The 25,461-nt window shown below is 40.2% G+C and overlaps 4 protein-coding genes across 7 annotated transcripts; 2 read left to right on the forward strand and 2 right to left on the reverse strand.

Annotated features, from left to right (window-relative positions):
• The first annotated feature begins 1,730 nt into the window (after positions 1-1,730).
• On the forward strand, positions 1,731-3,378 carry LOC4330217 (zinc finger protein ZAT1). Its single transcript, XM_015769398.3, has one exon. The coding sequence runs from the start codon at positions 2,034-2,036 to the stop codon at positions 3,057-3,059; it is 1,026 nt and encodes a 341-aa protein (XP_015624884.1). The 5' UTR covers positions 1,731-2,033; the 3' UTR covers positions 3,060-3,378.
• A 7,616-nt stretch (positions 3,379-10,994) lies between these two features.
• On the forward strand, positions 10,995-13,688 carry LOC4330218 (uncharacterized). Its single transcript, XM_015768052.3, has 2 exons — positions 10,995-11,339; positions 12,782-13,688. Exons 1-2 carry the CDS (start codon positions 11,231-11,233, stop codon positions 13,558-13,560), a joined length of 888 nt encoding a protein of 295 aa, XP_015623538.1. The 5' UTR covers positions 10,995-11,230; the 3' UTR covers positions 13,561-13,688.
• A 513-nt stretch (positions 13,689-14,201) lies between these two features.
• Positions 14,202-18,902, reverse strand: LOC107275874 (acyl-acyl carrier protein thioesterase ATL4, chloroplastic). Its single transcript, XM_015769030.3, has 5 exons — positions 18,676-18,902; positions 18,014-18,114; positions 17,807-17,916; positions 15,716-15,808; positions 14,202-14,475 (listed from the first exon to the last, which is right to left on the reverse strand). Exons 1-5 carry the CDS (start codon positions 18,900-18,902, stop codon positions 14,350-14,352), a joined length of 657 nt encoding a protein of 218 aa, XP_015624516.1. The 3' UTR covers positions 14,202-14,349.
• A 3,032-nt stretch (positions 18,903-21,934) lies between these two features.
• Positions 21,935-24,826, reverse strand: LOC107275817 (acyl-acyl carrier protein thioesterase TE3, chloroplastic). Of its 4 annotated transcripts, none has more exons than XM_066307971.1 (5): positions 24,584-24,826; positions 24,373-24,455; positions 24,052-24,161; positions 23,506-23,598; positions 21,935-22,229 (listed from the first exon to the last, which is right to left on the reverse strand). In XM_066307971.1, the coding sequence occupies exons 1-5, from the start codon at positions 24,799-24,801 to the stop codon at positions 22,107-22,109; spliced, it is 627 nt and encodes a 208-aa protein (XP_066164068.1). In that variant the 5' UTR covers positions 24,802-24,826; the 3' UTR covers positions 21,935-22,106. The 4 variants fall into 4 exon arrangements, with proteins under 4 accessions (XP_066164068.1, XP_066164069.1, XP_015624517.1 ...); XM_066307972.1 differs by having other exon boundaries at positions 21,935-22,211; positions 24,355-24,455; XM_015769031.3 differs by having other exon boundaries at positions 24,355-24,455.
• Positions 24,827-25,461: the final 635 nt, after the last annotated feature.

A 25,461-nucleotide genomic window follows, 5' to 3' on the forward strand; every position in this document is an offset into this window, starting at 1 on the left:
TGGTTCAGTGGTCTGATGCGGTGGCTGGTGAGGAGACCTGGGAAGATTTAGTTGAGCTGAAGCAACGTTTTCCTGGGGCATTGGCTTGGGGACAAGGCCAATCTCAAGGGGAGGGGATTGTCAGCGTCCCAGATTTACTATAGAAGACTGAAGTTGCAAGGGAGGAAGTACATACTCGTCTAGCAAGGCCCATTTGTGTGCGCAAGACCAATTCTCTTGTAATCGGACCGGACTGGGCCAAATGAGCACCAGCTCCAGCTGTCCAAATCGGTAGCGTGAGGGAATTGACTCCTATCTGTACTAATAATGTTCTTGTCTGAGAAACAAGTAGGAAAGAAGTTGGCGGCGAAGGCGGCGGCGGCGCCGATCCGGGTCGATCTAGCGGAAAAATTCGTGTGTTCTTGAGTGAATTCCTTTTGATTGTTGGATTGGCGTTAGGTAGCTAACAGAGTATAATCCAAGCACAATAACAATTGCATGACGTGAGTTGGGGTGGATTTTAATGGAGCACGAATTTTGTGTGGTGGGTCTTAAGGACGATGAGGAATTAATGGACCTTTTGGGTTTGTTTATTCTAAGTAATTCTCTAGTCGTAAATATCTGACGTATGATAATCTTTTGAAAAAAAATGATCCATCATTTCTATGTTAAAATAAATTTATCAACTATCAAGTTTATCACATTATGGTACTGCTTTCGAGACAAATATACACGTACAATTGCTGTGGTTTACTACAAACTAAGTATTTGGGAAATTATTATTCGCCAAAGTTTTAATAGTTTGGTAAGATCTTATCTAAAGTAAACCGAAGGGAGTAGCAAGTTTGCAATGGTCCCTGTTTGAGCCAGCAAGAAACAATAAAATGAAAATCTTTTAATATAGAATTTTCACTATGTAAATAAAAGTTCACATATATGTAAAGGAATTGTGCTGGATTTGTTTTCTAGGAGCAAGTTAGTAATGCTCGTGCATTGACCCAGTAAGAAACAACAAATGAAAAGTTTTAAGCTTATAATATTTTCACTAGAAAATCTAAATCCAATACACATTCACAGGAGTTGGCTACGATTAAATTGTTTCCGTATCATGTCTAAAAGTTTTTTTTTTTTTTGGACTGGGTAGTAAGAAAACTGACGTACATAGCTGTATTGTGGCAAGCGAATTCGCATGTTGAATTTCTCAAATATGATATTTTAAAGGTTTTTTTATTGATAGTTTGGAGTAAAGTTCAATGCTTCCTTGATCACAGGTGCAACGCCAGCGATACATGCAAGTGCATTAGGCAATTCTTGATTGTGTCACGATTCACTACAGACTTGACATTTACTTTGACATCTCCCGGAGCATATTACAAGTTAAAAAAAAAAGTTGCAATACCACCACAATTCTTTGGAAGGCCATCAAAGTCGGATACATTTTTGTAACAATATAATGTCGAAATTAATTCTTGCTCGACCAGTTCATGATCAGCCACATCGTCTAGTCACTAGATGAGTCCATGCATGAATGCGTAGAAACTTAGTAAATATGAACGTCAAGGAATGGACAATATGACGTTTCTATCATGCATGACGTTTTGGTGATTTGCCAAAAATAAATAGGAAGATCAATAGCGTCCAGTTGTTATCATGTTTTAAAAAAATAAATAAAGATGTTACATATCTATATCCTACAAAAACAGAAAGCGATTTGCACATATGCGGTTTAAGGCTGTAATGGCGTAGACTATCAAGCAGCACATCTGTGATTTGATATGTTTTTTAGCCTGGAGCTCCACAAGCACCCAGAAATTGGAAACTGTCAAACCAAGAGACGAGGAGGAGCAAAAAAAAATCTGTAAAAAGGAAAGGAAAAAAAAAGAAGAGAAGAAATAAATAGGAGAGAGAGAAGCTTGGCCATTCCATCCACTGCGTGCGTTTGTAACTTCCTCCGCAGCTATCTCCCTTGCTCTCGCCATCTCGCCATTCTAGCTCCCGCAAAGCTCTCCCCCCCCGAGGCGAGCTCTCTCTGCTCCCGAGCGAGAGCTCTCGCCATGGCGAAGAACGCATGCAAGCTCTGCTACCGCCGCTTCGCTAGCCCACGCGCCCTCGCGGGGCACATGCGGTCTCACTCTGTGGCGGCCGCCAACGCAGCCGCGGCTGCGGCGGCGGCCGCAGCCGCGAAGCTGCAGATCTCATCGGCGTCGTCCGCGTCGACGTCGTTCACCGCGGCCGATGAGGAGGAGGAGGAGGAGGAGGAAGAGGAGGACGTGGGATTCAAGAAGCCCCTTTCCATCTACGCGCTCCGGGAGAATCCCAAGCGCAGCCTCCGCGTCTCCGAGTACGCGTTCTCCGACCGCGAGAGCGAGGCCGAGTCCACCCCGACGCCCGCAGCCAAGGGCTTACGCGCCGGCGGCGGCGGCGGCGGCGGCGATGGCGAGCCCATGAGCTCGTTGTCGTACGCGGGAACGCCGGAGGAGGAGGTGGCGCTGGCCCTCATGATGCTCTCCCGCGACACCTGGCCGTCCGTCGAGCGCGGTGGCGGCGGGGGCGAGTACTCGGACGACGGGAGCGACGACGGCTACGCGCTCCCTCCGCCGTCTCCCGCTCCGGCGCCGGCGCCGGTGCCGGAGAAGCGGACGCGGTTCCAGTGCCCCGCGTGCAAGAAGGTGTTCCGGTCCTACCAGGCGCTCGGCGGCCACCGCGCCAGCCACGTCCGCGGCGGCAGGGGCGGCTGCTGCGCGCCTCCCGTCGCTCCTCCCCCTCAGCCGCATCCGCAGCCGCCATTGCCGGAGCACGACGCGGGCGAGGAAGACATGGACGGGAAGGCGCCGCCGCACGAGTGCCCCTACTGCTACCGCGTGTTCGCCTCCGGGCAAGCTCTGGGCGGCCACAAGAAGTCTCACGTCTGCTCCGCCGCCGCCGCCGCGGCCCATGCACAGACACCCGGCGGCGGCGCTCCTCCGCCCCAGCCCAAAATTCTCGGCATGATCGATCTCAACTTCGCGCCGCCCGTGGATGAGGTGGAGCTCTCCGCCGTGTCAGATCCCCACTTCCCCTCCAATCCACCAGGTCCTTGAAGCAAGAAAACCAGACTTGGCAATGGCGGAGATGATGATCTGAGGTGAGGCATAAATCGAAGAAACAGAAAGAATAACAAAAAGAGGGAAAAAAAAAAGAGAAGAGAAGGATAAACACAAGAACATATTTTTTAGCCCCTTAGTTAATCTTCTGGTCGTACCTTTTAGTATTCCATTCCATTGATTTGTGTTCAGAATGTTTAATTAATATGTTACTACCATGCTGTTGCTTTGTTTTTTTTTTGCCTGTTTAAGCTATGGAATCGATGTAGATTTGAGCAACTGACAGTGCAACAAGAACTAGCCCCTGTTCTTGATCTGTTGATCCCAATTCTTATGCTGAACTGTTGCTTTCTGTTGCATTCTTGATCTGCCCATAGTCTCCAGTCGAGTGTACTGGCTGTGCTCCTGTGCCAACAAAAACAAAAGCACAAAAGAGTGGCAGTGGAGTAGTAGTAGTAGCAACCAACGTAGGAGTAGACTAGCTTAGCTTTTGCATACAAAAGCCAAAGGCTTTGTTTGGATCCTCCGAACTATTAAATAGCCCTCCAAAATCTTGTTATTTAGGAGTATTAAACGTAGATTATCGACAAAACCGATTCCATTATCCCTAGGCTATTTTGCGAGACGAATCTAATGATGTATATTAATCTATGATTAGTGACTGATTACTATAGCATCACTATAGCAAATCATGGATTAATATACCTCGTTAGATTCGTCTCACAAAATAGCCTTGGGGTTATAGAATGGGTTTTACCAATAATCTACGTTTAATACTCTTAAATATCAAGATTTCAGAGAGCTATTTAATAGCCTCCGGATCCAAAGAGGTCCTTTGTTTTCTTGTGTTGCTCTTTTCTTCCTTTTGCTTCTGCTTCCGCTTCCGCTTCCGCTGCCACTGCACGCACACGCCACCTGCATGCGCCCGGCGGCGCCTACAGTGAGTGCCACTGTCCATACTGCGCCCCCCCTCCCCTCTCACTGCAAGTGGGCCCCAAGGGATGTATGTCCAGTGTATTAAGCCGTGTGCTAAGGTACAAATACGGTGTGTTTAATAGCTGTATTCTTTCTTGTAAACTCACACTGTGTCTGTGTCACATCTGAAGCTCTGAACACCAACGAAACAGTAGCCAGCCGTTCTCTTCGATCGGGAGAGAAACGGCACTCGGTTTTGTAGGTCTCGCCCTCCTTATTTGGAGGCGGGTAGTTAGAATCTCGGGCCACCGGTGGCGCACACGTGGCGCGCGGCGGTGGGACCCACCACACTTTTTCTGGGGCCCTCTTGCGGCAGCCGGGTCATTGCTGGGCGTGGGGGTGGTCTGGTCATTTCATCTATCTCCGGTAATCCGGGGGGCCGTTAATATTACCCGGAGGAATTATTAAAATCGTCATTAATAAGGTTATTATTAAGCGCATCGCGTCAGTGTGCGCGTACTAGTGTTGTTTGCCATTGCCGTATCGGGAGGAAGCCCCGGTGGGCGCGCAGTCCGAGGCGGATCTCGCGGGCGAAATGGCTGGTGCACACGGGCGGATCTGGATGACAGGTGGGGCCCCACGGGCCAACTGGGTGTGCACGCAGCCACGCACACGGCTCGGTCTCGCCACGTACGGACGGACCCCCGGTGGTGGTGGGCATGCGGCGCGTGGTGGGGGGGCTCGGCGATGCGGGGCCGTCGGATCGTGATTGGACGGATGCCGTTCCGTGTCAGAGGTCACCAGGCCATCGTCATCATCGAGCCGCTTGTCGTGTCCCAACCCCATGAGGCCATGATACGAGAACAAGTGTACTCAATTCAGTATAATCAAATTTTGAATTTAAAACTCAATTTTAGATTTGATTTTTGTGATTTAATTTCTTCGTCAGAGTTTATTTTATAGATATTGTTGGTTACTAATAAGCAGTATCAATAAACATAATAATATAAGCGAAAAGATGTGGCTCGTTGACTACTAATAAACCCATGGCAGCTAATGCTTGATATAATACTCTTCCTTAGTGTTTCACATTACGGTACACATCACAGTAGTATGGTCGTCCATAGCTGATGGCTATATTTGTTTTTGTTAGGGAAGGAATACAACATTTGTGCAATTAAATGGCACCAGTATCTTTCCCCTCATGTCTTGACCCGAGTGCACTGAGATTTGAGAGTGGAAGGTGTGCATCATATGCTTACACCATGGTGCACGCTATACTCGCTTGTCCTATTCCCACTGGAGACCGGCCGGGAATTCTTCCTTCTACCGAGTAGTATAGTGACATTGAAAGTGAGGCATTGTTTGGGTTTAGAGCTATCTAGATCGGCTAGAAAACCAACCATGCACCAAACCTTTTTTGTACGTCCGTCCATCCAGGAAATGTAGGTGCCGAGCAGGTTCCATATACATGGATGCACGCGTGATTCCGGTTCGTTTTGTAAAGTTGCTCACACAAGTCGCATGGGGGCCGGGCCTGTGTGTGTGTGTGTTGGTCATTGCCTCATTGGTACGCAGTACTCCTGCAAAAGCATGTCCAAATAGTAGCAACCCTTTTATTGTACAGTTCTACGGGTCTGTTTAGATACCTGCTAAAAATTTTATACCCTATCACATTGAACGTTTGAACACTTGTATTAAGTATTAAATATAGATAAAAAAAATAAACAATTGCACAAATTGCGACTAATTTACGAGACGAATCTTTTAAGCCTAATTGCTCAATGATTTGACAATATGGTGCTATAGTAAATATTTGCTAATGATGGATTAATTAGGCTTAATAAATTCGTCTAGCAATTTACTGACGGATTATGTAATTAGTTTTTTTTATTAGTGCCCGAATACCCTATGCGAAACCCTATATAATATCCAATATGACACGCCAAAACTTTACACCTCTGGATCTAAACATTCCCTACACCTGCTAAAATTTTATACTGGAAAATTGATTAATTGCCACTATTAAGAGCAAAGGAAATCGACAATGATTACATCTCTAGCTTAGCTGCAGCCTGCAGGAGATGATCGATCGGTCCATGCATGTGTATTGTTTGCATGGTTTCATATAGTGGTATTGGTTTGGTCCATAAATGACAGCAGCAGCAAATCTCATGACCGAATGTGATGTGTGGCCATTAATGGGGGGTTCCTCCGTGTGATGGAACAACGGGAGGCCGATCGATTGATCCATCCATCCATCGAGCAGTTACGTTGGTGCGAGGGTCGGTCACATGGTTGTTGGTGGCCTCGGTTTACAAACAAGCAAGCCGTGAAGGGGGGCATATATATTGTACCTCGTCACGCTTTACGCTGTCAGTCTCCCAGATCTCGATCGGTCGATCGATCGCCGTTTGGGGCGGACGGCACGCGCAGGTAGCGCTGGTCCACATTCCACGAGCACGTCGACTCGATCGGGAAACAGTTCAGATTTTCGTTCAAATTATAAGAAGTTGTGTAGAATTCGGAAAAGCTGCACTAGCTTCTCCCAAATATCATATATTGTATCATATAGTTTCGATTCTCACACATATTCAGGGGCGGATTTAGAGTGAGATGGAGGGGAGTGCCACTTGTTTAATTTACTCTGATTTATATCAAATTTAAGCTAATGTGGGTGTCTAAATTTGTATTGAGGAGGGTGCACACATGGTGAAAATAGATCAGGTATAGCTACAAAATTTTCTAGCTCCTCCCCTACTTGGGGGAGCTCCTAGTAGCTTGAGATTCTTCTAGAAGTCGCAACTGTCAGAAGCTTCTCGAAACCGTTTAGATTTTCACTCAGATTCTAAGAATCTATAGTTGTAGAATCCAAATTTTTAACAACTGCTTCTCACAATGTAAAGTTACCTCAAACAGGACTACTATATAGCTATAGGATCTAAAAAAGAACTCAAAAATCTACTCCTTCCGTCTCAGAATATAAGAAGTTTTAGAGTTGTGCACGGTTATTAAGAAAGTAGATAGAAGTGAATGATGAAGGGTTGTGATTGGATGAGTAGTGGGGGTATGTGGGAAAAGTGAATGGTGAAGAGTTGTGATTGGTTGGGAAGAGAATATTGGTGGAGAAGTTGTTATATTTTGGGACAAATCCTAAGAACTAAGAATTGTTATATTTTGAAACAAAGGGAGTAGTTTATTTTAAAGATTTTTTTTAAGAAGCCGGATACCAATCAACTCCATCTTTGAATTTTAAGTTTCCCAAACGGAGCGTTAATCAGTTGCACGGTGCCGTTCATGTGAATGGATAGTGCTGAGATTGGTGAAGAGGGTAGCTAGCTGCTACTGGCTGTGGCTGGTATGGTGAGCGCGTGTACTAGCCGTAGGTATTGTTATCTTTGATCAGGCATCTCTAGCAGAGTAGCAGGTGGAGAAAAGGTTCAGAGAAAAGGACCCCAAAATGCCGACCGAGCCGTACATCCAAACCATGCCGGATCACTGGAAAATGTACCCATTCATGCATCAATGCATGCATTCAACCCAAGCTTTGTGAATATTAGCATTTTTCACGCTCATGACGACGAAGACGAAAGATGCGTGCTCTGTAAAAGCTAGCGCATCTTGTGGGTCTTGGAAAAGACGCAAACTTGGCTTGTAAAGACATCATACTCAACGTACACACGTCGAATCTGGTAGGAGCAGGAGCAGAGAGCCAAACCAGCAAACATTTGCTTCGCACAACCTGTAGAGATTTCACAGTATCTCCAGTTAAAGCTGGCCATAAAAACTGATATTAACCCAAATGCGTGTTCATGAATGTTATGTATTGTGGTGAGAACGGTTAGGGTGTCGTAGTGACTAGTAACTGACTACGCGTAAATTCTGTACAGTTGGTCCCGATTGGAAGATGCTGCTGAATTAGAATAGAGACAGAGTAGTTAGCACTGCAGGAATGCATGCATGCAGCGAACACAGGAAAGGCAGGAAGCATCTCCTCCTCTCCTCTGATCACAGTGTTTGGAATTGAAGGGGGACGGAGAAGGAAACGGAAATATTCTGTCCTGAATGAGCGAGTTCTTGCTTGTCCGTTAGCCACTGGGGTTCTGGAGTATATCAAGCTTGTTGCTTGTATGTACTCCAGTACTGACGAATTGTGAGACCCCCCTGGTGTGTGGTGACCACTGAGCAACCGAGCAGCTTTTGTTCAGCTGTGTGTTTACTTGCAGCGTAGTAGTACATGGCATCATTGTGTGTATTGCATAGTACTCCCTCCGTCCCTAAAAAAGGCAAACCCTGAGTTTTCGTGTCCAATTTTGACTGTCCGTCTTATATGAATTTTTTTTATAATTTGTATTTTCATTGTTGTTAGATGATAAAACATGATTAATATTTTATGCGTGACTTGTCTTTTTAATTTTTTTCATAATTTTTTCAAATAAGACGGACGGTCAAACGTTGGGCACGGAAACTAGGGTTTGTCATTTTTTGGGACGGAGGGAGTACGCGACAAACTGATGCATGTGCCTAGCTAGCTACATGCCTATATACAGGATGTAGCCTTGGCTGCACAGCAATTGGTCTCTCCCTATCTTGGGCTCATGGCGTGACTGCAGAGCAGGGCAAGCTCAGGTTAGATCGATGCATTGCATGAATGTTGAGGCGCATTCGGCATGGAGCATGCTTCCTGAAATCAAATGATTTTGATCTTTTGTGTTTGTGTGCGCGCGTGTTCAGGGAGTGGTTTCAGATGAAAGTAAAGTTGTGGTTTTAGTGCTCGTAGTACTAGTTTAGGTTTTACTCCCTCCGTCTTATAATATAAAGGATCTTAACTTTTTGCTTGTACTGTTTGACCACTCGTCTCATTTAGAAAATTTGTGCAAATATAAAAAACGAAAAAGTTGTGCTTAAAGTACTTTACATAAAGTAAGTTACAAATAAAATAAATAATAATTTCAAAATTTTTTAAATAAGACGAGTGGTCAAACAGTGCAAGCAAAAAAAATCAAAATCTCTTATATTATGAGACGGAGGAAGTATGTCAAAGTAAAGTTGGGATGCTAGTTTATACTAGATCTGTAGGTGTCATGTGTACATCATATCATTTTAAGGGGCTGGAGCATGAGTGAAAATGTGAAATATACTGGTGTCATGTGTACTACGTACCTAGAGAGGCATGGAGATGGAGCAACCGAAGCCTGAAGGCACCTAGATGCTTTTTGCCTTCACTACTGGTTACGCACAAATGCACAATACAAACCGACCGACAGAAGCAGGCAGGATCATGATTTTTCAGATAAGGGAAAACGCTGGTAGTTTCTACTGCCAATGGCTAGATGGGTAAACCCAAAGATACTGCTTGTGCAAAATGCACGATCCGTATCATCCTGGGATGGCAAAAGCGTGTTACCATGTCTCCAATCTCTCCACCCCCCCGATATATATCTCCGATATGAGCTGAAATGCGTATCTAATTTACGTCTACTATAAATATAATTTTCTAGCTAGGTTATCGTGATCTGCATATCCAAAACTAGGAGACGACGCGCGCTCACGCAGTCACTATTTGTTGGTTGCGAAATGCTGCGACTATCTACTGTAGCAGTGACAAAAAAAAAAACGCACAACTCGTTCGGTCAGCATGCATTGAACATGCTCCCAAGGCTAAGTTATTTGTAGGAACTTACATATGTAATTTTTTTTAAAAAATTTCCGTTAGCATGTTTTATGTAAAATTTTTCAAATAAATATATTTGTCAAGTTTGCAATAATAATACTTTGATTAATTATACCAAAAATTTTCACCGAACCACCCAACCAGATGGGCCATAAGTCGCAACCATACATACGATAGCTATCTGGAGCCACGTGCATGATCGCTCCTGTCTCACACAAGCAATCCGCATGGCTCGTCCACCAAGCCATGATCAAGATCAAATGAATTTTTACTCTATTAGAAAACATATATGATCTACTTTTTTTTTACCCATGGATTTATTAACGGGTAAAATCCATACACATTACTTTGCAGGTAAACCAATACTAAAACTATTGGTGGCCTAAGACTTAACATCCACCAAGCCTATATTAAATTCATCCCACCCTACAACCCCTGTTGTAGCGTCCTATAGACCTTTGCTACAGCTCGTAGCCCTATTTTTAACACATATACTACGGTAGCGAGTAGCAACTAGATATAATGCACCATGCTCACGAGGTGACCTCAACTAGGGGGTTTGGACAAACATCAATGACTCAGGTCCTAGGGTATTAGGATCGAGGAGTCGTGCTCGTGCTCCATCTCTAGTCTCTCTTGCATCGTCGTTTAGTCTCCTCCCTATATATATTATTGGTATTGTTACTTAACGTGTCTCTACTAACCAAATGTGTATGGGGTACGGATGAATCCTACACCCACGACTGGGTCTTAGACTTTTAGTGTTGGATCGGTAGGTGTTATTTTGCATGGGTATACCTACGGGTAAGGGGATATAGTGATAATTCGTTGTTGTAAGAACTGCAATCTTTCATTATCATAATTGGTCGTAGCTTTAATTACCAAAATGAATACTACATTCTAGAAAAAAATGTCCGTCTGAAGGATATTATCACAACTGTGATAATAATACTCCCTCCATTTCAAAATGTTTAACGCCGTTGACTTTTTAGCACATTTTTGACCGTTCATCTTATTCAAAAAATTTAAGTAATTATTAATTCTTTTCCTATCATTTGATTCATTTTTAAATATATTTTTATGTAGGCATATAATTTTACATATTTCACAAAAATTTTTAAATAAGACGAACGGTTAAACATGTGCTAAAAAGTCAATGGTGTCTAACATTTCGAAAAGGAGGGAGTACAACCAAAATAAATGTTGTATTATGTATACACAAAGACTCTTCTAGGGGTTCTTTCGAGAGAAAAAAAAAGCTCCGAAGCGTCCGTTACCGCTCCTATTGCATCCAACGGTTGAGATGGAGCTCTGATATTATCGTGGGGACAACCGGACAACACACGCCTATCTTCCCTGGTCGCCCCGCGACGCGCCGCGCCGCCTCCACATCCCTCTGCCCATCTCGATCCCCGCCGCGCCGCCGTTCCTCCACGCCGCCGACGACGTCGCCTCCCTCCGTCCCAGCCGCGCCACCGCCGCTTCTCCCCTCTCCTCTTTCCGCCCGCATTCCCCCTTCGCTGGGGCCCGCTTCCGGCAGGTAGCAGCTGCGTGGGCGCGCAGAGGGGGTAGCCTGGCGATGGAGGGCGGCACGAACGCGCGGCGGCGGCGTCTGGTGGAGAGGGGAGCCGATCGCCTCGCCTTCATCACCGGCCAGGCGCAGACCCTCCCCTCCGATCCGCTCCCAGGTAAAAAAAAAAGAAAAAAAAAGGAGAGCAAATCGTTTGTTCTTATGGCTGTTGCGAAATCTGTAATACGGAGTATGTTGCTTTCGCGTCCAGATTTAATCTCGTTAGTTGTGATGATTATTGTTCCGTTTTGTTCTAGAGAACTATATGCATGCGTCGATTACTTGGCCTGGGCGAGACTCTCTGTTAGGATTGCTGCAGATGTGTTAAACAGATCTGCAATTCACTATTAGATTTGGAATCTCATATGCCGTTTAGAAAACTGACCATATTACACAGTTCGTTCGGTGTTGTGATGATGCAAAAAACGAAAGTTGCTATTTAGCGTGTTGACAAATTGCAAGGGATGTTCTTCTCTTATTGTTCTTTTTTTACGTATGTTCTCTTATTGATCAAACGGAATGCATCTGTTCTGCATCATCTTATCTCACGAATATCACAGGATGCATAATTTGGTGGTGGTGTGTTAGTGTATAGTATGTAATCTGGTTCTTTCGACTTGTTATTTTGGTGCAATTATCTTGCTCAATAGAACACAAAGGTACATTAATACATTGCTGGAAATTTGAAGAGGAACTACTTTTATCTGAAATTTATACCTAAAAGGTCAATGTACACTTGAAGAATTAAGGCATTGTTTGGAGTGTACCAATATCAGAGGTAAGCAGTATAGTTCCTGCAGGGACTTTATGAAGATCCTATGTTCCAAATGGGGCCTAGAAGTTTCTTACCGTGTCTTGCAGTATTATTCTCTGTTGAAGGGAACATAGACAGTCCCCTACCTTTATTTTGCAGCATTTTGGTTTTTTAACATGGGAGAAACAAGAATCATTCGGGACATTTAGCCTCATGAGATGTCCTTGGACCTTGATGCTGCTTTTGCGCTGTTTGCTATTGCAGTTGATTAAACTGCATTGCAGAAGTAGGTATTGTTTGTGTTCTAGATAACGGAAGATTTCCAAGTAGTTAGACAAGAAAGATATTCATGTGGGAGCACATATAGAAGGCTTCACTCTTTCATGAACTAAAATTTAGCAGCTACCTCAGCTGTGTTAATAATTAGCTCTCCATAACAGCACTACAACTACCTATTTGCCCTTGTCATGCATCATTTATCAGCTGTCAGACAAGAGTCTTCTTAGTCTTGATACTTCCATTAACTAACCATTGTTTTTTTTTCATCTCATTTTCAGTATCAATTTACTCATTAGATTATGCATTTATGCTCTCTAAGTCGGTCATAGTTATCCTTGAGCATCTATTATAATCTGTCTGCAGGAGTATCATTGCACTTACAGACTAATAATTTTATTGACCTAAATTCTCTTTATATATCTCATTCTTAATTTAGATGATTCCTATGGGTGTAGTCGAAACATAAAAGCTAAAACTTTTGGCTTCTTAAACATCATGTTTTATGATAATTAGTTTCTGTTTTGCAGATTCACCACTTAATTCTGTTGACGCAGCCACCCCTCAAATATCTGAAAGGAATGCAAGTGAGGGTGGCATTAGTGGTGATAAATTCAGCAATATAACTCGGCTGCACAAATCACAACCTAGTGATGTAGTACCTGAAAGTCAACTGTCTGCCAAAGCCCGTCAGGAAATTCATGATGGTGACCTACTTCGAGAATTCAAGACAAGCAGCACAGTTCCTGAAATTCAGCCAGTAAATGAAACGCCCATGCAGAGGCATGGTGAGGAAACACTTGGCAAGAGGATTAATCATGATAGAACAGCAACTGTGACTAGGAAGGAGATGGAAACGAGACCCAAATCTGTTCCTCCAAACCAGTCTAACCAAGCAGAAAATGCAGCTTGGTCTGTTGAAACTCTGAAGGAGCACTTGAATTTCACACCGCATGAGATTACACAGGCTATATCAGCTACAGAGTATAACCGTTTTTTAGCCTCTGTCGCTGTTGCCTTTCTGGCGGTTCTTTCAAACTGGGGCCTGGACATTGGTGGTACTATCACAAGAGTATTAGTTGGAACAAGACCACTTCTGTTTCTTATTATAACGAACGTAACCATTGTCTTCACTTTGTTGATGGAGAACAAGGACCCAAACGTCAGGGGAAGATCAGCTGGCAGCAACCTTGGTTCTGCTGATAGCTTAGGGCAAATGCTGGAGATCGGATTGCTGCTACAGAAATCCCTGGGCGCTCTCCTGATGGACTGCAGCATTTGTGCTGTCATCCTGATCTGTTTCCTTTGAGTTTTGAGTGGGTATTTTTGATAGAGTTTCACAGAACGGTCCCCTGCTTTGTAAGTCTACGCCACTGCTCTGTCTATTGTTCAATCTTGTAACATCCTTATATTTTGATTCATTTACTTTTCTCGTCACATATAGAGCTGAACTAAGCCAGGTCCAAGAAAAATTGGACTGCACGTCGATGTTGTTCTTTGCCCTCACTATTCCGTTTGCTGCATTGTATGACCGAATTTTTTTTGTAAGTTTGAAAATTTATCTAAAAAGCTGTAGACTTCACCTAAGGTGGATGATAGAGCGGGATGACATGGGAAAGCTAGGCTCCTTCTCGGTTGATGTATCGCAGGAAATTACAGTATAATTCACATTCAGGATAGTTCAAAACTCGAATGATTTCTGAAAACCGTGAGATTAATTTACATATCCTGTAGCTGTCACGTGTACATCATGTCATGCTAAAAGTGGAATAGTACTACTATGAACATGAATCATTCATGCATAAACATCACTATAATAGAACAGAATTACTACTCCCTCCGTTTCGAAATGTTTGACGCAGTTGACTTTTTATCACATGTTTGACCGTTCGTCTTATTTAAAAAATTTAAGTAATTATTAATTCTTTTCCTATCATTTGATTTATTGTTAAATATATTTTTATGTAGGCATGTAATTTTACATATCTCACAAAAGTTTTTAAATAAAACGAACGGTCAAATATGTGCTAAAAAGTCAACGGTGTCAAACATTTCGAAACGGAGGGAGTACATCATAGCTTGGAGCTTTGGAAAATCATTAATCGCTACAGCTTTCCTGGGGCGAGAAGAAGTCAAGCAACTTGGAGGACAGCTCCGGGAACACGCGAGTTGGACGGTATTCTCCGTTGAGGCAGACGATGATGGCCGTCGATTCCAAAACGAGCTGCATCGAATTAAACGTGATAAACGGTGTGCGTGCATATGTATGTTAGACATGCGTGTACTGAAAATGAAAAAAAGAAACTGAGCGGCTTCTTTTCTCGCTAAGAAAACGTGCAGCACTGCAGCTAGCACTTATTCCCTCAGCCAAGATTTATCCCTTGAATTTTTTTTTTCTTTTTTCTGTAACGGAGGAAGTAGCCTATGACAAGAGTACTCCCATAAATAGTCATAACGCACTGTCCAGAGAGAAGAGATAGTATTGTTGTGTTTATTTAAACCTGATCTCTATTATTTGTTTTTCTTTAGGTAATTCTTAAAATAAAAAAATAGTAATAAATATTTGTATAAGCATTGTAATATTTACTTCTCTTCATATTATAAGATACTTTGATTATTTTTATAACTCAAACTTCTTAAAAATCTAATATATTTACAGAAAAATATAACAACACTTATAAAACTAAATTTGTATCACTACATCTAACATTAAACATATGTTGATAGTCTTTTATTTTGTGTTGAAAATATTATTATATTTTTATAAACTTGGTTAAACAAAGAAGTTTAATTTAGAAAAAAAAAGTCAAAATAAATTAAGGTAGTACGTATGAGTTCGTGACAACGACATTATTAGCATATGCCTCTTTTTCCTAGATCAAACTATTCTGGACTTCAAGTACGTCCGAATTAGCTCTTATTACCTTCGACCAAAAATAATCTTATTTTTCAACCCATTTCACACATATCATATAATACCTCCCACTTTAATAAACCTCATTGCTATTGTCTCCAACTTTAACAAATTTTAGTGTATTTGTTCTCCTAGTCTTATGAATTTCAATGAAATGATTGCTTGAAAGATTAAAATATTTTAGGACAATTAAGATGATGAAAAATAAAGTTAACTTAGATAATGAAGAGTACATGTATACGTGTATGGACCTATTGGTGACAAGTCAACATTTTGCTGACATGGTATAGTAATTAATGCTAGAGACTTGATTCTATCTACATACTCCCTCCGTCCCATAAAATTCCCATTCCTACCAAAACATCCTTCATTATTAGAAAAAAAGTAATGGTTATAGGTAAACAAAGAGCATTTAAGGGATAAAACTTATCGTTTTATATGCTGAGAGTAGGTAAGAAGGTAGAAATTAATATTTTGAAGAATAAAATTTAAAGTTTAGAAGTTTTTTTTATGAAGAGAGTAAAGCAGAAGACTGGGATTCTCTAATTACCTTGCGATCAGGCAGGGTCTCGATGAATTGCTTAGCGTATATCCGTACACCCTTGATATGTAGTGTCACCTTTACAACAAACTTGGCCCCACGCTGAAAATAACGTTAGTTAATTAGTGCGATTAGGAATGTATCGTTTGATTTTCGTCTCTTATAACGTGTTAGAGCAGGTACAATAGCAGGCTATAAGCCAGCTATAAACATATTTATATTTTAAAGAGATAAAGGAAGAGAGAGAAGAGCAGCGGGCTATAGATCTGTAGCCAGCTGCAGTACAGACTACAAGACGTAATGTGTATATGACAGGTGAGACCATGTATTAATAGTATAGTAAACAACTATTGTATGAATTGACTATTACATTGGCTATAAATGATTTGGAGCCAGTAGCAGGCTATACTATTAAACTTGCTCTAATGTATGTTAAAGGAACACATTCGTAAGGGTGTGAGTGTGATATTGCGTGTGTAGTAATGTGTATACGTGTGTCTGCTGCGTAATCGTAAAAAAATATTGGTTAATTAGTTCACAGCCTTTAATGAGATAAGATACTATTTTCTCCATTCAAAGATATTTGACATTTAGAACTAGGTTCGATCAAACTTTTAAAAAAATCCACCAATTAATATTTTCTCAAATACTTAAATTAAATATAATAAGTGATATGCATAGATTTTTTTTATTGAAAAATACTACTATTGTCGTATCGTAAATTTATTAGATTTTATAACTTACTATAACATAAAAATTTAATCTAATCTTATCATAAACCTTAAGTATTTTAAAGGTTTTTTTACTGTAAAAAACCTTAAGGGTTTTTAACCAGATGGAGTACACAAATCTCTCTTTTATTCATATGTATATACTGGCCTATCGCCCATGCATTGCAACGGAATTTTAGGCTATTATCATCTCTTAATTGTTACGCATATTTGTTAATCATATGTGTCTTTTTTAGTCTCAGATTAATCATTTATTCTTTTTTAAAAAGTAGAGAATTGATGAGAGTAATTGATATGTGAGCTCTCTATCTTCATATTAAAAAAAGGGAGGATAGCTACTATGCTCTCTAAAGTTTTACTCCTGGGTCATTTTAGTCTTTAATCTTTCATATTGTCCAAACAAATCCTTTAAATTTATCAGGTGGGCTTATATAGTCCTTGGTCCCACCAAAATCGCCACGTGGACATGCCATGCCATCCTCCTGTGCAAAATCTATATGATTTGTCCAATTTAACCTTACATATATCATAAAAAAATAAAAAAAGGAAAATGTTAAAAAAATATATGGTATATTTAAGAGCAAAAATATAGGTCAAAAGGGTGAAAAAAAAGTAAAAAGTATTTTTTTTCCTATGGTTATGTCTAATTCACCATTACATTTATTTTCTATGATATACGTAAGGGTAAATTGGAAAATTCATCATAGATTTTGCATGAATGATGTCATGGTATATCCATATGACGATTTTGGTGGACCAAAGACTATTCTAGATCTTATGATAAAGTTAAAGGATTTCTTTAGACCATTTAAAAGGTTAGTGACTAAACTGGTCTTACAGAGAAACTTTAGGGAGTAGCTAGGAGTTGGCAGTGAAGGTGATGGCAAAATCACCATCAGTGCTCCTTTATACTTTCTTCGTCCCAACTCCTAAAATATAGCAATCTAGTATCGGATGGAATGTTTCTTAGTAAAATATATCTAGAGTATAGACAGATTTTCTATCCAGATATATTGCATAGGAAATATCTATTCGGTATTAGGTTCTTATATTTTAGGACGGATATAGTATTTTATAAGAAGTATATATACTCCCTCCGTACTCGTAAATGAAGTCGTTTTGGGCAGCGACATGATCTCCAAAACACAATTTTGACTTCTTATTTTTATAAAAAAATTTATTGAAAAGTGATATATGTATACTTTTATGAAAGTATTTTTCAAGACAAATCTATTCATATATTTTATATTTTCAAACTCAACAACTTGAAAATTATTTATGATTTATATTTTTAAAGTTTGATTTAAGCATTGTTCTAAACGACTTTCTTTTTATTTCTTTTTATTTTAGGAGAGTACGGAGGGAGTACCTTCAAAGGGGCGAGGTAGTTGAGATTCTGCTCAGAGATTGCCAACGCTTTGCCTGTGCATGCTACCGTTCTTGCGCTCACTCCAAGAATTGCAGCCAGTTCCTCTCGTGCTGGACGCACATACTCCACGTGATTAATAGTCATAGTTAATTCAGTCAAGGGTAGTAACTTTATATACTATATATAGGGTGCAGCAACTGATTAAACCTCGTTCGACGTAATTAGCATAGACAGCGTTGTTGACAACGCCGTAAGGGTCGATGTCGCAATCGCTGACGCTCATCTCCAACTCGAAGAACTTGCGCGCCCTGAATTTCATCCAAAATACAAGTAAAAAAAGCGCGCATCAACTTAATTCAGGGCCAATTACAGGATTTCGTTACAGAGGTGTAACTAACAATCAACAACAAAACAAAATGGACCTGCTCGACTTCAGAGCACGCTCATATTTCTTCTTAACTAGCAGAATATTGGTGCTTTGCTATGGATAAAATGCTCACACTTATATAAATATATATTATTCATTTGATTAAAAAATATATTAGTATATTATATAATTTTTTTATTCACCAGAAAATATCATACACTAATTTGTAAAACGAGAAAAAATAATGATGATGGACTGGTGGTAGAGTCACTTATATCATAAATATTACTCCATCCGTCTTATAATATAAGGGATTTTGACATTTTATAAAAATATCATACACTAATTTGTAAAACGAGAAAAAATAATGATGATAGACTGGTGGTAGAGTCACCTATACCATAATTATTAGTATTTTCTAAAGTAGTATATAGATATATCACGATATCGGGCTCCTCTCTTGCATCCAGCATTTCAGACACTAAAGAAATTAATATTGAACCTCAATTTGGCATCCTGGTTGGTGTTGTCTTTGGCAGAGACGATAGCTTCGCGGGAATGGAGGTCCGGGGCAGCGCAGAGAGCCCGTGCATGGCAGCGGTGCGAGTGGCGGCCGGCGAGGTGCAGGCTACTGCGGCGAGAGCGCGATGATCCTGCACGGGGCACGGCATCATTTCGCGGGTGGCTGCAGGCGTTTGGGACGACGATGCCAACACTTGGTTGCTGCATGGTGACTTGGTGAATGCAGTGATGGACGGTCTCCTAGCTTTGAACCGTCTATTATACAGTAGAGGCGAAACATTCAGTTGTTGCACGTGGTCTGACCAAGCCTGGTGATAGTATAGTCTGCTGTTCTCCTGGTTGCCAAAATCCGAGAGCAGAGAACGATCCCGAGAGTGAAAGCTACTGGATTCGTCGGCACAGACGCCAGTCCGATTGGTCAACCAGTCAACCCTCACCCTTGCCAACGTCAACGTTGCTCACATATTAGTACTTACTCTATTTTTTAATTGAGAACACCATTGACTTTTAAAAACATATTTGGTCATCCGTCCTATTCAAAAATTTTACACAAATATATAAAATATACTTTAAGTGATAAAACAACTTATAACAGAATAAATTATAATTATATATTTTTTAATAAACGAATGGATAAACGTGTAATAAAAGATTAATGACGTCATCTATTAAAAAATAAAGGTAGTATCAATGTAATAAAAGATTAATGGCGTCATCTATTAAAAAATGAAGGTAGTATCAATGTATCATGGACAGAAGCATAATAGATAAACGATTAAACTTACATCAGGTATGAAACGAGGATCAGATAAAAAATAAAAAGAAGAGAAGGCCACAGACTGACAGACCCACATTTCAACCACACGCAAAACCATATGAAAAGAACGCAGAACAACGTGACATTGTGGGCGTCACGGTACGTCGTCCTTGCCCTTTGCATCGAAGTTCAGAACTTGCTTTTTTTTTCCTAATTTAAATTACTCCATCTGTTTTAAAATATAATAACCTAAAATCGACGCCTCATTCGATTTTAGACTATTATATTTTTAGATGAAATTGTCGAGAGGGACTATTATATTTTTAGATGAAATTGTCGAGAGGTAGTATCGAGGCCTTGGATTCAGGGTGTGTTTAGTTGGGAAAAAGGAAATTTTTAGATGTCACATCGGACGTTTGACCGGATGTCGGAAGGGGTTTTCGGACACGAATGAAAAAACTAATTTCAGAACTCGCCTGGAAACCGCGAGACGAATCTTTTGAGACTAATTAAGCCGTCATTAGCACATGTGGGTTACTGTAGCACTTATGACTAATCACGGACTAATTAGGCTTAAAAGATTCATCTCGCGATTTCCCCGTAACTGTGCAAATAGTTTTTCTTTTTATTTATATTTAATGCTTCATGCATATGTCTAAAGATTCGATGTGATATTTTTGGGAAAAAAATTTAGGAACTAAACGGGCCCTCAATGCACCCTTGTCAACGTCAACGTAGTTCACAGAATATCGTTGATGGACGATGGGACCATATAATTCACAGTTAAACTTAACATCACCATCTGTTCAAACACAAAATAAAACATATGAAAGCAAAGCAGAAAAAACGTGACAAATGGGTGCATGGTGAGGTTGTTCTTTGCCCTCACTAATCCATCTGCTGCATTATATATTTTTCAATAATAGATAGAAATCCATTGTCCATATCTACAACTGATATACACACAGTCAAATTGTTGAATTATACTCCGTATGACTGAAATTTTTGGGAAGTACAAAAATGATCTGACAAGTTGTAGACTTTACCTGAGGTGGTTGATATCTATAGAGAGCAGAGGGATACCAGGGAAAGCTCAGCTCGGGTTGATGTGTCGCAGGAAGTTTACAAGGCATATACTCAAAACTAGAACGATTAGAAAATCGTGATATTAATTACTAGGGTAATTTTGCCTTCCTTGAAATATATCTAAAGATACTACATTTTCTAGTATAAAATTTGATATCTCTAAGTATTTAGTACCTCAAAGATAACAAAAATTTTAATGTAAAATTTAGATACCTCAGGATACTTTCTCAAGTACCATAGAACTTCTCTAATTACTATGAATCAAAAAGAAATACCACAAAATATTTATACATTTATATATGTAAAAGCGGAGTAGTACTATGAACATGAAAGCAAGTGAAGCCTGAAAAGGGAATGTTGCCTTCACTACTCTAGTAATCTTGTGTACTAGAACGAATTGATATAAAAAAGACTCATAATTTCTCTGTGTCACAATTGGCAAACCTCTGGTACTGACTAGATCTGTTTGTGCAAACTACAACGCATGACCGGCCAATTGGCCAGGGATGAAAATGGTAGTATGAAAATTTCAGATCGTGTAGCCGTTTTCAGTTTTTACCGATCAATTCATTCACTAACGGAAATTTTCAGTAACTGAAACGGTAATGTTTTCCAGAAATGGTAATAAAACAGAAGAGGGGTTTTTCCAGTCGTTTCTTCGGAATCCGTTTTTTGTCCGGCCGGTAATTTCCGAAAAACTACCGGTGAAATTCCGGAAGTTCTTCTCTAGCCAATCATCCACCAATGCCGGCTGCTGTGGGTTATTCCCGTGAAATCCCAACCAAGCATCAATAAGACAGCAAGATCAATCAATTTTTGCTAGCACAACGCATCAGATCAATTCCGGATATCTTCGTCTTGGACCCTTCCGTCGCTTCGGCGCTACCTGCCGACCTACGTTCTTGTGCCAGGGTCTCATTTGGAGAAGGTTATTACATGGGCTAAATGGGCTGAAGACTTAGAGGTGGGATTAGGCCAAAATCACGAGAATATGTCTACTGATGAGGTCCGACATAGGTTATCCGTAGATATGCGATAGTTAAATACTTAAATTGTACGCGATGATATAATGCGTTGTTTTCGATGTGAATTTTTGGTTTCCACCTGATATCGATATACTTCTGTTCTGGTAGTTTTATTTTCACTAAACTAATAGTACCGATATCGTTATCTTTTTCGGATGTACCGTTCCCGATTTTATTTCGGAGAAAAGGTAATGAAGGTGAGAGAGTGGTTTTTCAACAGTTTCTGACTGTTTTCATTTCGTAGGCCCAGTGTTCGTATAAAACACTTTTAGTGCTCCCTGTGGCGCAAAAGTACAATGAAGATAAGTTTGGATATTTTTTATCAAATGTTGCAATGAGGCACATATATAGTATAGTAACATCCACAACCATACAGAATTTAATTAACTTGAAATTTGATATTGGAGGCACGGTAAAACACACGTACATTATATGGTGAATAACAGGTAAAACTTGAGATCTCTTCTGCCTCATGCATCATGCACCCATAAACCGATACTACATCATAGCTTGTTACTTCGACGAGTCTTGTGACCGAAATCATTAATCGCTAGCTTCCCTGTGCGAGAAGAAGTCCAGCACCTTGGAGGACAGTTCCGGGAACACGCGAGTTGGACGGTATTCTCCGTCGAGGCAGACGATGGTGGCCTTCGCTTCCAAAACGAGCTGCCGTTATATTGCGTTGCATGCATCAAGAGACGGGAATTAAACGTCGTGACAAACAGCTCGCGTGCATATGCAGATATATGCGATTATGCAGGTTAGACATGTAATGTACTGAAAATGTAATGCACACGAAAAAAAAAAACTGAACCATTTCTTCTCTTCTCGCTAAGAAAACGTGCAGCAGTGCAGCTAGCACTTAGCATATGCACAGCATGCATTCACTACCCCCAAGACTACTCCTATAGATAGTCATGATGTAGAAGTGTCCAGAGAAGAGATAGAGTATTGACTGTCTATTTAGACCTGATCTCTATAATTAGTTCATATTTAGGTGTTTTTAAATGAAAAAAATAAATATTTGTATAAGCACCATAATATTTTCGTAGGAGCATGTGACGAGCATATATATATATATATATATATATATATATATATATATATATATATTATAGAGTAAATTTCATAAAACTACAGATACTTTGCACAATCTATCACAAAACTACAGATTTTAGAACTTGTTTAACAAAACTACAGGTTTAATATCTTCATTTATCACAAAACTACAGATTTAGTGTCTCCATTCTAAAACATATAGTTTTGTAATTTTGTGATAAATGAAGAAACTAAATGTGTAGCATTGTGATAAAGGAATACACTAAATCTATATTTTTGTGGAACAAGTTCTTAAATCTATAGTTTTGTGATAGATTATACAAAGTACCTGTAGTTTTATGATAAACGAAGACACTAAATATGTAGTTTTATGAAATAAGCTTTTAAATCTGTAGTTTTATGATAGATTGTGCAAAATACATGTAGTTTTGTGAAATTTACTCTATATTATATTAACATATGCCGCAGTGTATTTTTGGTTGGATCAAACTATTTTGGACTTTCTGTCCGAGTTATAGCATTTACACGTGACCTCAGGTGACAAGTCAGCATTTTGCTTATACTCCCTCTGTACTCGTAAATACTTTCGTTTAGAATAATGTTTAAATCAAATCTTGGGAATATGAATCATAAATAACTCTCAAGTTGTTAAGTTTAAAAATATAAAAAATATATGAATAGATTTGTCTTGAAAATACTTTTATAAAAGTATACATATATATTACTTTTTAATAAATATTTTTATAGAAATAAGAAGTAGTTATGTTTTGGAGACCGTGTTTCTGTCTAAAACGATTTTTTTTTATAGAGGGAGTACGTGGTAGTACACAATTAATGCTATAGACATCCTACATGAAGCACTGGGAATGCTCTAATTAATTACCTTGCGATCAGGCAACGTCTCGATGAATTGATCAGCGTATATACGTACACCCTTGATCTGTATTGTCACCTTTACAACAAAGTTGTCCCCGCGCTGGAAATAATGTTGCTTAATTAGTTTCCAGCCTTTAATGAGCTAAATTACTATTTTCTCCGTTCAAAGGTATTAAACGTTCAAAACTGATTCAGTTAAACTTTTAAAATTCCACCAACCAATAATTTCTCAAATATGATTAGCTTAAAAAATAGAAATGATACATATAGATTTACTTTGAAAAATAACATTGTCGTATCATAAATTTTACTATAACTTCTAACATAAAATTGATTATTGTAATTTTAAAGTTTGAACCTAGTCTTATCATAAACCTCAAAATTTTTAGCTAGAGGTATTTGTCACTAGTTTGAATTATTATTGCAAGTCTGTCACTAAAAGTTTACAAAAATATCATTAGAATTGTACTTCAAGTGGCATCCTTACAAAACTGATAAAAATCAGTGGCAAATTTACAAATGTGCTTATATTTTCTTGTGTGTATATGTATACCTTCAGAGGGGTGAAGTACTTGAAGTTCTGCTCCGAGACTGCCATCGCGTTGCCTGTGCACGCTGCCGTGCTTGCGCTTACTCCGAGAAATTCAGCCAACTCCTCTCGTGCTACATGCAAATATGTGATTAATAGGTGATATTAATTAGGTGGTGTTTAGGAAGGAGGGACTCACAAAAAAATTTAATCCCTATAAGAGAAACTTATGTTTTTGTGAGAGTTCCTATGTCCCAAACACCTCCTTAGTTAATTCCTTCGAGGATAGTAACACTGCTACATGCAAATATTGTAATTACAGCAAACCTCGTTCGACGTAACTACCGTAGACAACGTTGTTGACAACGCCATACTGGTCAAGCTCGCAGTCGCGGACGCTCATCTCCATCTCGAAGAACTTGCGCGGCCTGAATTTCATCCAAAACACAAAGTTAAAAGTTAAAGAAAACGAACATCAACTTAATTTGGCACTCAATTACAACAGCTAGCCAAGCAAAATGGCACCCAAAATGTTGAGCAGCAAAGATGCATGGACCTTAATTTGACGTCGTGGTTGGTATTGTTATTGGCGCCGGAGAAAGCTGATTCATGGGAACAGAGAGCCCGTGCATGGTGGCGCCCGACGTGCAGCACGGCGAGGTGCAGGCAGCTAATACGGCGAGACCGAGCCGATCCAGCTGCAGCACGGGCCAGCGCATGCTGCGGCTGGCAGCTGGTGTTTGGGGCGAGGCTAACGCTTGGTTGCTTGATCATGGTGAGAGCTAACTGAGCCTGTGCTTGATCGATCTCTCCGCCTTTGGGCCGTATATATAGCGCAAAAACATGCAGTTGTCGAATGTGAAAAACATGCATCTGACCAGGTGATGGTCTCTGCTATTTTCCGGTCTAAAGTGACAAAATCCAATAGAGGATAGTACGATCCCGAGGGTGAAGTTTATTGGATTATTCGAGCCGACCCCCTTGTCAACGTCAGCGTAGTTCACAGATTGGTAGTACTGTTATCAATGGAACCATAATAAACGGTTAAACTTAACATCGTTACATCACCTATGGAACCAAGAACAGATTAAGAAAAGGAGGCCATACGGTTCAAACACAAGCAAAAACATACGAAAGCAATGCGGAACAACGTGACACACACAGGATACTTATGGGGCTCCATGGAGTATGGGCGCTGGATCAGACTAATTAAAATGATTAGATGGGGCTACTGTTGAAATTATAAGCATATAATGATTTAACTTATTCCATAAATAAATCATGACATTGCAGATGTAAACTAGATTGAACGCATCATTAGATCTACACATGTAAACTAAGCAGTAAAACATGAACAGATCAAATACGCGCAACATGTCGAACATATACCGAGGTGGCGGAAAGACCGGTTGCTCGGCAGGAACTACTCACGGT

Source organism: Oryza sativa, chromosome 2 (assembly GCF_034140825.1).
Source record: "Oryza sativa Japonica Group chromosome 2, ASM3414082v1".
Taxonomy (NCBI): Eukaryota; Viridiplantae; Streptophyta; class Magnoliopsida; order Poales; family Poaceae; genus Oryza; species Oryza sativa.